A 14,917-nucleotide genomic window follows, 5' to 3' on the forward strand; every position below is an offset into this window, starting at 1 on the left:
ACCACATGTGGAGCCCACTTGGCGTATCGTAGACATCAGGACGATTCCGATCTTGCGGAAATTTAATGCCAAACATCCCACATCCCCGTTGCGTTTCGGTGTTCGCGGGATGCGCCTTTCGTTGGGGCTTTCCTTCACCGACCAAAATGCCACCGATATATGAAGGCTCACGTGCTTCACGTCGTGCAAGACAGAGAGATAAGCGGTCAATCACTTGATAAGGAGTGGTGAGTGGTAATATGGGTCTCATCACGGTTGATAGTGGTTCGACGCGGATGGGTAAGGTGCTATAGAGCGATAATAGCCTACAATGGTCGGATCAATTCTGATAATAAGCACCGATAAACGGTTGATAAGAGTCGGATCAAGTCCGATAAGGACCGATAAAGGTTAATAAGGATCGGATCATTTCCGATAAGGTTGATAAGCATAGCATCGATTGCGCGTTAAGTTTGATACCGACCGATACGGTTGATAACAATCGATAAGGGTTGATAAGGGTCGGGTTTAGTCCGATAAGGTTGATAAGGACTGATAGGCATATTTATGCTGGTCGGATCAAGTTTCATAACATTGATAATGACACCAGGCTGCATGTATATGAGCAAGTTGCACAATGCTTATGCGTACTTAGACAACTCCCAGAGGAGTTATTTTGTTTTTGCACAATATTTAGACATTTAGCTTCAGTGGATAATTCGCTGCTTTGAGTTGCCCTATCTCGGATCATTTTAATGAATGAACAAAACTCGAACAAATTTGAAACATTTTATTAGGACATTTAAATAATTATTAATTAACGTAGCCGCAATTAAATTGTACCATTTCCATTCACAATTATGTTACGTGTTAAGGCGTAGCGGAAATCGCTGCTGGTTTCCATTCATTTCTTCATTTTCTGTTCGTGCGAGTTGAAGAATATGCCGTATATAGCTTATCGCATAATTAGTTAAAAAGAATTTAATTCAGACTTAAGTGTTCTTAGACAAATGCTTCAAACCAACGCTGATGGTGATAATTCTTGCAACTTTGGTGAAGGGGGGATGCGGAAAATAAAACGGAACACAAGGAAATTGACCTCTCGATACAGTTTTCTTTTGAACTAAGTTCCGCATGACGCGGCCGTCGGGTCCACTGCCTTGTACTCGTTCTTTCTGGCGCGACGCGGGTTCAGCGGAAATTGAGCGCGAGCAAGAAGCCTACACTGGCGCAGTCAAAGACGCTGTGACGACTACGACATGATGAGAATGGGATGACGACTCTGAAATGACGAAGATAGTACACGATGATAGCAATAGGGGCTTGTTGGTACGGCATATCGTATTTTGTTATAGCGCAGCTTGACACGGACAACAGAAGGCACATATCGTATTTTGTTATAGCGCAGCTTGACACGGACAACAGAAGGCACATCTGACACACACAAGCGCTGTGTGTGTCAGATGTGCCTTCTGTTGTCCGTGTCCAGCTGCGCTAGAACAAAATACGAAGATAGTACAACGGCGACAGCGCGACGATGCTGGCATGGTGACAACGGGTTGACAACGATGGCATGGCGAAGACAGCGTGGTGCCGACACTGTGACTACCATGGTGTGAAGATGGAGACGTGACAACGACGGCGGCAACATACCGAGCGGAATGACGACAAACCCAGTGGAACATACGAGCGGCACTGTTGGCGGCACAGACCCGTGGAAGATGCAAACTTCACCATCTCCGGGATCGGCTCACCACTGCGGACGGGCACCAACGGGCGCAAAATTGAGCAACGAGCTAAGAAAAGCTGACTCTTTAAAAAGTTACTATACGTGCTCTACACCGATGTGCTAAATTTAGCAGTGAACCACACACCGTGCATTGAATCAGACAATACAGGATCACGCTTGACCATGCTATTCAAACAGACAGGTATGATGAAAGTACTGCTTTCAAGCGAAAAGGATTGCGCACCCACGGAGCAGAGAGGGTCGCTTTCTGTTTCGTGCACTTTACGCACCCTACGCACGTAATTCCTTTTTGTTTCGTATATTACTGTAAGATATCATTTAATAGGGCCATTATTCGAAAGAGATATCGTCTGAGTCGATCCTACTGTCGTTACCCTATATATTTCTTTCCACAACGACCACCAGCTCAACGACCACTCACCCAGTTATCGCACTATATATAACTTACATCTTGAATCCTTCCTTCCTCCCCCCCTCCCCTTCCCCCCCCCCCCCACACACACGCAAGCACGGACGGGACCAGCACCCTGCCAAACAAGAAACTGCCCCTCGTTTTCTTTCGCCGCATAACTTCAATCGTCGGCGCCGCGACTTTCGAGATCTACGCCACTGATAAAATATAATCTGTTTATGTGTAAGTCTGATCCGCAGTATCTTGAATTTACTTTGTTCGAGCGATATTGCCCGCCCGGGCCTCAATATAAAGACCTCACCCCATTATTCAAGATCTACGCCACTGATAAAATATAATCTATTTATATGTAAGTCTGATCCGCAGTGTCTTGAATTTACTTTGCTCGAGCGACATTGCCCGCCCCTCTCTATAAAGACCTCACCCCAGGAATGAATGAATGAATGAATGAATGAATGAATGAATGAATGAATGAATGAATGAATGAATGAATGAATGAATGCTAGCGCCAGCTGGCATAGACTCATGGTCATTTTTTAATGCGCTGGTTTGTTAGCATGGATATTTCACTCATGTTGCGCTTACTAACATCGTGTTTACGCACTCAAGCAACAAGAAGTATATACGTTTGCAGACTTGTCGCGGTAGCGTAAATTAAGTACTGCATTATAATATTGCTCTATAGCAGCCCGACGTTGCAATCTCTAGGAGCCATACAGCTAAGGTCACCGCTTTGCGTCCCCTTGAAGGCATAAATAGTAGGCTTCGAGGCTCCACGAGAAAGGGCAGACTGTTAAGTACAGTCCTAAAGAAGAATTAAATGATGGCACATGAAACAACCAGAGCAAAGTATTAATGCATGTGCTGTCGTAAAATTAGAAAGCACCACCAACACAAATGAAGCTTGCGCGCTCAGTCTTCGGGACCAGTGTCCTTTACAGTTTTTGCGGCACATCACAAATCACTGCTCATCAACTCGATCCTCCTCCTTCATTTCCTTCCTTTATCATAAGTGCCCCTTTTTTTTCTTTTCCTTGTTCGTGCCATGCTCCTTCCTGCCTGGCCATTCGCGCTTCAGCATGTATCCTTAGGATCTAGGCGCACGTGAAAAGCTGCCGCCATCGATACAGAAACAGCAGAAATTACTCGACGGATGTTCACGTTATAAGGAGCTGGTGGTAATAACCGGCCTGCTGGAGCGTTGCTAGAACCTGTAGGCTTTATCGCAGAGCGACCGTCTGGAACTCGGTCCATATGCCCCGTCCCTATATCGCACGTATTCAACGTGCACCGCAGATCCTCCTGGAGGTTGACCCGGTGTGCGCATCCCGCGAGCTCCTCTACCTGGCCGCTACCGGAGACCGGATGCAGCGGCTGGCCACAATGGTGGCCTTCCGGCGGCTTCTGTGCCGCGGTCCGGGCCAGCCTTTCGACGTCTGGCTGCTGCCCATGCAGGCCCTGTACGAGCTGTACCTGGAGCACGCCGAGCAGCCCAACGACGATGTTCTGCGCAAAGAGGGCTGCCTGGGCCTCGAACTGCTCGAGCACACGTTCGAGCAAGTCGACCACGCCGAGGGCTCCGCGTCACCAGACGAACCCTACGCTCGACGGACTGCGGCTTCCACCGGACCGCTCTCCGACGCCAGCTGCTGCAGCGCGAGCCGCGAAGACGTCGTCTAGTTCGCCTCTATGCGAAAGGCCGCGCGACATGGTCACGGATCAGAGCAGAGGTCGTCGCAACTGAGCTCTTTCGCTCGCCTCGGAAGACGCACGCGCAGTTTACAGTGCAGTCAGGCGTCGTTTAAGCGCTGCTTGCACCTGCGTAGCCAGGCAGGAACGTTAGCGAAAGAGCGAAGTGGTGTAACTTGAGGGCTACTTTGCCTTACAAAAGAGCTCGCCTGCGTCGGAGGAACTGGTTCACCTTGTCAAGGGGTGAACGCTGCGTCCTGATTTATCGCTGTGCTTAGCTTTATTTAACCCATGCGCCAGCGGCGTATACGCGCGTAGCTGGCGATTTGCGCCAAAGCAGTCGCATATTAGCTGCGCCTCGCACGACTTGCAATGCAACCGGGACGTCGCCTAGACTTCTATATCGGGGCACATATTTTGGTCATGTCTGTCATCTGCTTCAGCCATTGAGTCAAATAATTTGCACTTCCCAGACGGCTCGGGTCTTTCTTCAATAGGGTAAAACAGCCAGCTGTGCTGTCCACACCTTCACATGCCTGCAGGCTGTCGAGCGGCAAACTTGACACCCGATGGTTAACCAGCGCGGAAACAAGGACGAGGACAAGCGCGCAACTTTCCACACATGCGCGCAGAAGTTGTACTCAGATGAGCAAGAAGCGTGAAAAGGGGAGAGCCACAAGAAGGAAAAAAAAAGGCAGGAAACAAGGAACTCAGCATGAGAACATCGTTTCCGCACTAATTCGCCATCGATAATTCAGTACCGATCAACATGCTCTAACCCCCCCCCTCTCCCCCCCCCCCCTTGGTTAAGCTAAGGCACTGTTTATCTCCAAAGACGCGCTATACATGTGTCGGTGCTTGCCAGAACGCGCAACATTTTTTTAGCAGTTCGCTAATGATGCTATAGACAAGTATCCGCAGACTTCGTCACGACGGCAGCAAAAACCAGACTTGCACCTAAATGAAGGGGCGTAAATGCACAAGCGTAAGTGCCGTGCACAAACACCGGTATACATATTCCTGTTCTCCTTTGCGTTATACCACCTTACTCTTATGAAGAACGGTGTCAACACAGCAAGACGATCAAAGACCTATATGTTACGTAACGTGGCGTGAGATAAAAACAAAAATCAAAAAAACAAATAACGCGTTTGTTCAATGAAGTTCGCTGCGAACTTCTCTGGCTGTCACCAGGCAAGAAGTTACTGCTGCGGATTGCTGGCCAAACTTTCTTGCTTGGTTGTCGAGAGCGGAAGGAATAAAGAGTCGACATGTTTGCCCCACGTGATGCGATCGAGAAACGTCGGGCACCTGAGAATAAAAGAAACTTGATCTCCTTCCTAAGTCCAGGAAGAATGCCCCACTGAAGTGGGACTGCATAATTTTCTTGGAAGAAGAAGCGATGAAGAGAGAGAGGGAAAAGTTTGTCAGCACGTCGAACTTATAGATGTCCGTGCGACATTCGTCGTGTTCGAAGTAATCGGAAACAGCACAACTAAACAAGAACACGAGTAAACATGAATCACAGGACAAGCGCTGACACATTAGTCGCCAGCTTTCATTGTATGTGTGGAGCCCATTTCTTGTCGACAAGATAAATAGCGTTTTCAGAAGAGCGCATCTGATACTGTCATTTACTTATGTACGTGTGCTCGACCTGAACAGAGTCTGCGAAAGGCTGGCTTCCGTTGAGTAAAATACAGCTGGCAGCCAGTCTTGTCTTGCGGTGTGTGTGTTAATTTTTGTTCTTGTTTACAGTAGCGCGCGGTTTTAGCTTAGTTTGAAGACGAGATGACTAGCCCTCACCAAGACGAGATTAGTCGTGTCTTTAGAATTCTTCGCACGCTACCTCCAATTCTATTGCCGCTAAGTATAGCATGCAAACGCGGGATCATGTCGGCTGTGGCCGTCACACCCGTCAGGGGAAAGGGCTCAAATAGTTTTCGCCGCCTATAGGACCATTGATCCTCAATTTCCCAAAGAACCAAGAAATGACCTGAGGCGAATGCCGTGGTCGCAAGCAGACTTCACCTAAAGTGACGACAAAGTACGGCGAAAAATCGCAAATGCGACGCGAGCGGGTTGTAAAGACGTCCACGCAGCAGCGCTGATGTGGGAGCGTCTAGTTTACTTTTTATTACTGCAGAGTTTCGCCGTCCGAAACATCCAACGAACTACCCCGTGGAGCATCCGGCCTACGCAGGCAGTCTTTCCATCATGGAGGTCGCGAGCGCTATAAACCTCTACTGCGAAGGCGCGCGCGAGGGGCGAACGTGGCGTACGTGTTTTAAACCACAGATAATCGTCTGCGAACGTAACCACGGGGGCGAACACCCCTCCCGGCTCAGGTCTTGCGCGCTTGCACGAGCGGCTGTTGCTCCCTCGCGGGTGCGGCCTTGGGGACGGCCGGTGACATGACGCGTGGCCTTGACAGATAGTCCTGGTGTCCGGGGACCGGATCGGCCATCGATGCCACCTTTATCCCTGGTCGCATCTCTCACTCACCGGACCCCGCCGCCCGGACAGCTCTTGCTTGTGCCGGGTGTGCCTCGCGCCGAGGCCGCGCCGGGCTACGCCGGTTGTCGCACCCTGACGAGGACCGGTCGCAGGGCGTCGAGCGCTGCATACGGCGACCACCCTCGGCCAAGAGCGGCAGCGCGCGCAGCCAGCCCCCCGTGGGACACGGTAAGCCACGCGGAGTTTGTTTGGGTTCTGCCGCGACGGCGGCGCGAAGCAACGCCCGTGTGGGGCGGCGGCGGGACGATGTTTTCGACCGGATCGCGTAGGTTTCGGCGGCGACGCGCACTGGTTGCACGACCTCCAGCTGGGAACTGTTGACTTTTCGGGCGTCCTCGTGCCCGCCGGCAAGAATACGAGCTGTCCGTTCGGAAGGATCATAGCTAACACGTTCATAAGTAGCGCACGCCTTCTCAATAAGTGACGTCGATTAGGTTTTTTTTTTAGTTTTTTACGATAAGTCGTAAAAATTGCGTGTTCTGAGTCCACGATTTCAGAGTGAACGCCATGCGACGTCTGCTACATCTGACGCATGAACGGTGCATGACGAATTCGGCTATCCGCTACGTTCTGTGGAGCACGGTTGTCAGGATTGGGGGCTCAATCCCATCGTCCGTGGTCCTTTGCCAAGATTGGAGTACGGCATGAATTCGAAGGTAGCTGGCCCATGCCGTCGTCCAACTTATTTACGCTGAGATCGTTGATGAAGTGAAGAACTGTTTCTCATCGAGAACGAGGAAAAGGGGTTTATTTACAGAAATTAACTCAGTCTAACATGACTGCTTGAGAAAAAGAGTATCAGTCCAACATGACTGCATGAGAGAAGTGACTCAGTCTAACATGACTGCTCAAGAGAAGTGTCCTCAGCATTCGCACAACCACAGTTTTTATACACTCGATCCGCCGGTCATACGACGCGGCGACTGTTCGTTTACTCATTACCAACTCGCCGCTGCTCTGCAGATCAGTTTACAGACACAAAGGCACACACATTCCGAAGCCCAAACGACGGCGTTGGCGGGTGCCGTTCCGGGAATTATCTGTGCCGATCGAGGGTCGCTCGTTGTTTTGCGCCACGCCGAAGCGTGAGACGCACCAAAATACGTCGTCCCCACGGCAGCTTGTCCATGCGTGTCAAATCAGCTCCGCGTTGGGGAACTCCGGAATCATTGTTCACACACGCCGAACTAGTTCCGTCACAATGTCGATGGGGCGGGTGGAAGGCGGCGGATTCCAGCGCAAAGGCCGCTTCTTCGAACGCCTCGCAGCTGCAGCGACGGAGAGGGGGAGGTGCGCGTCGTGTCGCCCTGTCGTAACTGTGTGGCAATCTTGTTTCGCAGCTCGCCATTCTTAACAGCGCCTCCATGGCCCGGAAAGTCTCGACTGTCTATCGCTGACAACCGCTAGGCAGGAAGAGAACGGCTGATGGTCAGGGGGGGATTGATGTCTTGGCTCGCAGCGACCACTTGTGCATTGATGTCACCGCCCCAAAACATCCAACAAGGACAGGCAACTGCAAAATGAACCCCACAACACGGCTCTGCGCCGAGATGACGTGCATTGGCTCTCACTTTAGACTCCCTAGGCTTCAAAAAAACAACAACAACATAAGTGCAGAAACAAAAAAAAATGCTACATTTCACTATGCCAATTTCTGAAGCAAATTCCTGCTGACAAATTCAGCAATTAATGGAGGGAATTCTGCTGAATGAGAGGGGATTTTCTTCGCCTAAAGAAAAGCTAACACTAGTAACCCTAAAATTTAGGCGGGACCCTCAAACGCAGAATTCAAATTAGCCTGCTCAAACCATCCGCATTGCTATGCAACTTTCCCTTCTTATATCTAACGGAGAAGTTGTACTCTTGGAGAGTGAGGCTCCATCGGAGCAAGCGGCCGTTTTTGTGTGACATTTGATTGAGCCACGTCAGAGGACAGTGGTCGGTCTCGAAGATGAACTTCGCTCCGTACAAGTAACACGACAACTTCTGGGCGGCCCAAACCAAACAAGCGCATTCCTTCTCTGAAGCGCTGTAGGCTTCCTCTCTTACATTTAGTTTACGGCTGGCGTAGAGGATAGGATGCTCCTCGTTATCGTCGCCGACCTGACTAAGTACCACGCCCATACCTCTGTCGCTTGCGTCGCATTGAACTATGAATTCCTTTGTGTAGTCTGGCGCGCGAAGCACAGGGCGAGAAACCAATAGCGTTTTCAAACTTTGGAACGCGTTCTCTTTGTCCTTATCCCAGTGTACGTTACTCGGTGCTCCCTTTCGGAGGGCGTCTGTTAACGGACTTGCCAATTGCGAGTAATTCGGAATGTACCGTTGATAGTACCCCACAAGTCCCAAAAATGAACGAAGGTCCGTTTTCGTGCGCGGCTGAGAAAAATCTCCAATCGTCGCTATTTTCAGCTCAGCCGGCCGTCTCATGTCCTGACCGACAACATGGCCCAGATAAGTAACCTGCGAACAACCAAACCTACACTTTTCCGCTTTCATCGTTAAGTCGACTTTAAACGTACGAAGCCTCGCATTCTTGTCGTAATAGACTTTGGCGTTCTTTTGAGCTATTGACATGTTCTTTCCGACTAGTTCTTGGTTTGCGCTTAGCCGTTCCAGTAAATTTAGCACGTATCCAACCACTGTCGGAATCTCCCCTCTTTCTTCCCACATCTCTCTTAACATTCTCAGTGGAGAACGGAGTGTCCTCTCATACACTAGTTCTGCTGGTGAGAACCCTGTCGCTTCATGTGGAACCGTTCGCAAAGCAAACAAAGTTGCCGGCAGACAGTTCTCCCAGTCCTCCTTGTGCTCGTAACAGAGCGCATGCAAAACTCGCTTAAGCACCGAATGCCACCTCTCTACACTGTTTGACTGAGGGTGATAGACAGAACTGTGTATTAACTTTACCCCGCACTTTTGCAAGAATGTGGAAGTCAGTGCGCTCGTGAACACTGACCCTTGATCTGCCTGAATTTCGGCTGGAAACCCAACTCGTGCAAACACTGTCAAAAGCGCGTCTACTACTTCGGTGGAGCTGAGCTCTTTCAAAGGGATTGCTTCTGGAAACTTGGTAGCCGGACACAGCATGGTAAACAAGTACCTCTAGCCTGATTTTGTTTTTGGAAGAGGCCCTACCGTGTCTATTACAAGTCGTCTGAAAGGCTCTGTTATTAAGGGCACTACCTTCAGTGGAGCTTTCCAAGTCTCTCCTGGTTTACCAGAACGCTGGCAGGCGTCGCATGATCTTACAAAGTTTTCTACATCTTTGAAACAGCCAGGCCAGTAGTATTCCATAAGCAATCTTTCCTTTGATTTGTTTATGCCTAGGTGGCCGGACCACCCATTTCCATGACAAAGACTCAAAAGGTCCTCCCTATACTTAGTAGGTATGACTAACTGATCTAAAATCCTACCCTTTCGATCTCTGTAATGCCGATACAACAATCCTCCTCTCTCATGTATCGTTACGTTGCGCCTAGCAATGCCTTCTTTAGCTGTGTCATGTAATTTTGCTAAGCTCTCATCATTCTTTTGCTCAGCTGCCAGTGACTCTCTATCCACGCGTAAGAGTTGATCAAAGTTCTTTGAGGCCGGTGATAATAACGACCCTGTCTCGCTTGTGAGCGCGTCTGCTTTCTCTTCCTGCAGGCTAGAACTCTGACACTCTAGTGCTACGCTCTCATTGAGCTGGTCAGCTGGCAGGCTCTCCTCAACTGTTCTTTTGTCCCTCGGGCCTAGCTCGGATTCGGGTATTGAAGTTATTCCCTTTTCTGCTTCCGCTGGAGGAGCTTGAGCATTTTCAGCCGAAAGCGCCGCGATCTTACGAGCTTGGCCTCGGGTCAATACCTGTACTATGCCCTCTCCCAGTTTGAGCCCTCTGTCACGCAGTAACTGATTCGAACGATTCGAAAAGATGTAGGGATACTGCAGTGACAAAAAATTGGAAACTGCAGCCTCAGTCTCTAGCTCCCCGAATGGTCCACTGATTTTGACTTTGGCCATGGGCAGACACACGCTGTGTTCTTCTACAACCTGTTTTATCCATGCTACTTCTCCGGTGAAGTCATCTACCATCACGTAAGACGGATGGACAATGTCCAGCGTGGCGGCACTGTCTCTTAGCACTCGGCATGGTTTTCCATTAACTTGCAGGTCGTGGAGATATGGACTTAAAAGTTCCATATTCTCATCTTTTTCCTCCACGTAGGAAAAAACTACGCTAGACTCAGGCACGTACCCAAGGGGGGGCCCGGGGGGGCCCGGGCCCCCCCCGAAATTAGGACGCATACTCCCCCCCCCCTCTCCCCGCCCACGCCACCACTTCTCACACACATTCCTATAGCACCACCAACTCAATGTTGAAACTTGACAGCTATTCGGCGGTCAACATTTTGTTGCCTTTTTCACTCCTTTTAGATGGCGGTAGTTATCGGCATCTTTTGGGGTGCGAAGGCCAGTTTTCTCATCGATTCGGTGCCCACGCGATTAACTCGAGATGCATTCAGTTGTCACCACCTTTTCGACTGTCACGCGCTTCACGGTTGCTTCGTTAGTGCAGCCTTCTTCGTTTAGACTGATCCAAGGACCAAGAAAGGTATTCGGTTCGTGGTCAGCTGGTCTGTATGCACGTCGAACGAGTTGCGGCCCGAGAAAACGTCAATTGCGTTTAATTCTTCCTTTTGCTTCATTATTTCCTCGAGTAACGGCTCACCGCGACGCTGACAGGTTCTCGGAGCCATATATGCGCGATATGGGTTACCATAAGGTGAAAAATAAAATAATGCGAAACAGCCTCCATCATAAAACCCTGCAATAACTTAAATCCATAAGCAACACGAATGTCATACGTTACCTCGTCTGGTTTTTGCCTAATTGTAGAGCACTTTTCGTGCAAGATTGCCAACTGGAAACGAGAGTCGCAAGGCGTTGAGAAATTAAGCGATCTACTAAGGAATCCATTATCGGCAACCGAGGCAACAGCCAAACAGGAAGAAAAAGCGAAAGTTAACAAATTTAACTGTGGTTTATGAAAATATTTATACATCAACATCTGTTTATTTAATGTTGAAGTAGAAAAAACGCCGCCGGAAGTGGAGAACAATTCCGTGTGCTTTGAATGATACTTCTACAGTTATCAGTCGAGCTGCCTGACGTAGCCACTTCTATGCTGTGCTTATATAAGTGTCTTGCTAAGCTTCCGCGGTGGGGGGTAGTACGTCAAGAATCACAGCGTCCTGCGACCTACGATGTTGTACTGGACTGGCAGCCGCGCATCGTTACGTAACTTCCCAAATAACAATACGAGTCGTTTGCGGCACTTGGTAGAGCATAAACGAGGGATCCAAAAGAACTGTGACGGTCCCTCAAATATATATTTCTCTATAGTTCTTCCAGAGCTAATTAAAAAAACGCTACTATAGTCGGATACAAATTAAGTTTCCAGTGGAGCCCCGCCCACGCCCTCATAACCACCAGCCACTGTTCCTCCGGGAGGCTGCAAATAATTCGTACTTAAAACTTTTTCTGTTACTCAAATAAGGCGGTAACCACAAAAATAAAATCATTAGCGCGTAATTTTATACATTTTGCTTAGCCTATCACAGTGCAATGGCCAAACCCTAATTCTTTATTGAACTGAAATAACATGCTTGCTTTGCTGCCACTATTTATTGTCAAGTTTCGCTTTAGTTGGCAGTGAAGTTTCATGAGTAAAACGGGCTCAGCAGTGAAATGAACGGCACCGCAGACTTTCGAAGAGTCCATACACTTGGGTCCATGTCTGTAGCACACCTCATTTCTTCCACCGATGAAAATACTCTTCAAGAACAGCAGACGCTCCGGAGGTATCAAGTACGACTAGATTTTGAAAAGGCCGCATGACGACGATTTTGTTTGCTTCTGTGATTGGCTGGCGAAGTAACACAACCGCGCACGGTTTGTGTGCCTTGGTTGCCAACTGCTTTTTTTTAAATAGTATTCTACTCAAGAAATCTTTATTTTACACTTTGGCTTCTTTACTTCTCCTTGGTAATGTTCTTCTTGCGCTTCTTTCCTGCGCAAGTCCATTTGACGTAGTTCCTTGTTTACCAAGTAAAGGAGAGGTGTATAGCACAGGGCGTACCTGTAAAATACACCTTATTTCATTTCTCTTTTGTGGGTTTACGAGTTTTTATGACGAATGGTGGACGTTATTCACATTTATACTAGTAAGGTACCCCCCCCCCCCCCTTCATTTGTATAGAAGTTACCTTGGGTTGGGCCCCCCCCGAAAAAAAATCCTGCGTACGTGCCTGGCTAGACTTCTCGCAGTTTACAGCTATATGTCCCAGTTTGTGGCATTTGTAACAGCGAATTGGTCTAACAGATTCGAATTTTCTTTTCTGTTCTTTTTGTGCGGTTTCTCCGTTAAGTTTCTCCTCGCTCTTTTCTGCGGGCTTTTCCGCCATGTCTACAGGCTCGGATCGTCTAGTTTGCGCCCCCTTTTTGGACGGAAATGGTTTCCGCGGTCCATTTCGACCGTCCCAGTTTCCCTCCTCGGCGTTCAACTTTCTACAGGTTGCGTACTCTTCGGCTAATTCAGCCGCCCTTTCCACAGTGTTTACATTACCTCTGTCTTGCACCCACAGTTTCACAGCTTGGGGGATGGTTTTGTAAAACTGCTCTAGACACATGCATTCAATGATCATGTCTCTGCTGTCGTACGCTTCCGCGCTTTTAAGCCACTCGACTAGGTTGGCCTTTAAGCTATATGCAAACTCCGGATAGCCCTCGCTATCTTTCTTGCCTGTGCTCCTAAACCTTTGCCGAAAAGCTTCGGCTGAAAGGCGGTATTTCTTCAGGAGACTAGCCTTAACTTTTGCATAATCATATGCATCCTGCACACTCAGTCTGGCGATTACTTCCGCCGCCTCACACGGCAACATAGACAGCAACCGCTGTGGCCATGTACTCGGGCCGAAGTTCATCTTCTCGCAAGTCCTTTCAAAATTGCATAGGAACAAGCCTATGTCGGTCCCGACCTCAAATGGCTTTAATAGCCTGTCCATGCGGTATGATTCTGCCTCACTTGATCGTCCCAGAGCGCCTTCACTTCCTTGAGACAACTCCAAACGTTTGCTTTCAAGTTCAAGTTGCATTTTTCTTAACTCGCGATCTTTATCGCGTTCCTCCCTTTCTTTTCTCTCTCGTTCTTCTCTCTTTTTCAGAAGTTCAAACCCCAGTTCAACTTCTTCCTCACTGGCCTGTTCGGAAATGATATGCAATAATTCTGATTTTAGCATTTCCTTACGTACATCTAGGCCCAGTTCCTCACCAACAATCAACAACTCGTCTCTCAGCAGTGTCCTTAATTCCATGACTGCTGCTTTACTGCCTTGATTCTGCTCTCTAAATCTAGCTAGGAAAACACAACCTAGCTAACACACAACAATCTAGCTTCCCTACTGTTCTAAACAGAACAACCACAAAATGAAGCCTAGAGAGTCAAAGCAAAAACCAAGCACTCACCGCAGATACAGCACCATGTCGCAAAGTCCATCTCACCGCTGTCAGCCAGTTGTCAGGATTGGGGGCTCAATCCCATCGTCCGTGGTCCTTTGCCAAGATTGGAGTACGGCATGAATTCGAAGGTAGCTGGCCCATGCCGTCGTCCAACTTATTTACGCTGAGATCGTTGATGAAGTGAAGAACTGTTTCTCATTGAGAACGAGGAAAAGGGGTTTATTTACAGAAATTAACTCAGTCTAACATGACTGCTTGAGAAAAAGAGTATCAGTCCAACATGACTGCATGAGAGAAGTGACTCAGTCTAACATGACTGCTCAAGAGAAGTGTCCTCAGCATTCGCACAACCACAGTTTTTATACACTTGATCCGCCGGTCATACGACGCGGCGACTGTTCGTTTACTCATCACCAACTCGCCGCTGCTCTGCAGATCAGTTTACAGACACAAAGGCACACACATTCCGAAGCCCAAACGACGGCGTTGGCGGGTGCCGTTCCGGGAATTATCTGTGCCGATCGAGGGTCGCTCGTTGTTTTGCGCCACGCCGAAGCGTGAGACGCACCAAAATACGTCGTCCCCACGGCAGCTTGTCCATGCGTGTCAAATCAGCTCCGCGTTGGGGAACTCCGGAATCATTGTTCACACACGCCGAACTAGTTCCGTCACAATGTCGATGGGGCGGGTGGAAGGCGGCGGATTCCAGCGCAAAGGCCGCTTCTTCGAACGCCTCGCAGCTGCAGCGACGGAGAGGGGGAGGTGCGCGTCGTGTCGCCCTGTCGTAACTGTGTGGCAATCTTGTTTCGCAGCTCGCCATTCTTAACACGGTGTAAATTATAGAACGTTCTATAGTTTTCATGATGGACATGTATACGGCAAAAGAGGTCTCTACGCAACCATCCGCGTGCCTTCGCATTCAGTAACTCTCCTCTGACTTGTAGCGTGAGATGACAACGCGAGCTTCGTCTGATCTTCAAGGGGTGTACGGTAGCGCGATTAAAAGACGGGACAAAAGAAGGCACACAGAGACACACACAGCGCTACTGTCACACCGCTACAGTGCT

General features: G+C 49.0%; 1 protein-coding gene across 2 annotated transcripts in view; it reads left to right on the forward strand.

Moving 5' to 3' along the window:
• Nucleotides 1-158: 158 nt before the first annotated feature.
• The window catches only part of LOC135898657 (complement receptor type 2-like), a 42,594-nt gene continuing 27,835 nt past the window's right edge, over nucleotides 159-14,917 (forward strand). Inside the window, exon 1 of one of the 2 annotated variants that reach the window (XM_070531725.1) lies at nucleotides 159-227. In XM_070531725.1, the coding sequence (XP_070387826.1) occupies nucleotides 160-227 (68 nt within the window). In that variant the 5' untranslated portion in view covers nucleotide 159. Of the gene's footprint in view, nucleotides 228-6,189; nucleotides 6,516-14,917 lie in introns of those variants that run through there. The other variant, XM_065428119.1, reaches the window with a different exon arrangement.

The sequence above is a fragment of the Dermacentor albipictus genome, chromosome 1, assembly GCF_038994185.2.
Source record: "Dermacentor albipictus isolate Rhodes 1998 colony chromosome 1, USDA_Dalb.pri_finalv2, whole genome shotgun sequence".
Classification (NCBI taxonomy): Eukaryota; Metazoa; Arthropoda; class Arachnida; order Ixodida; family Ixodidae; genus Dermacentor; species Dermacentor albipictus.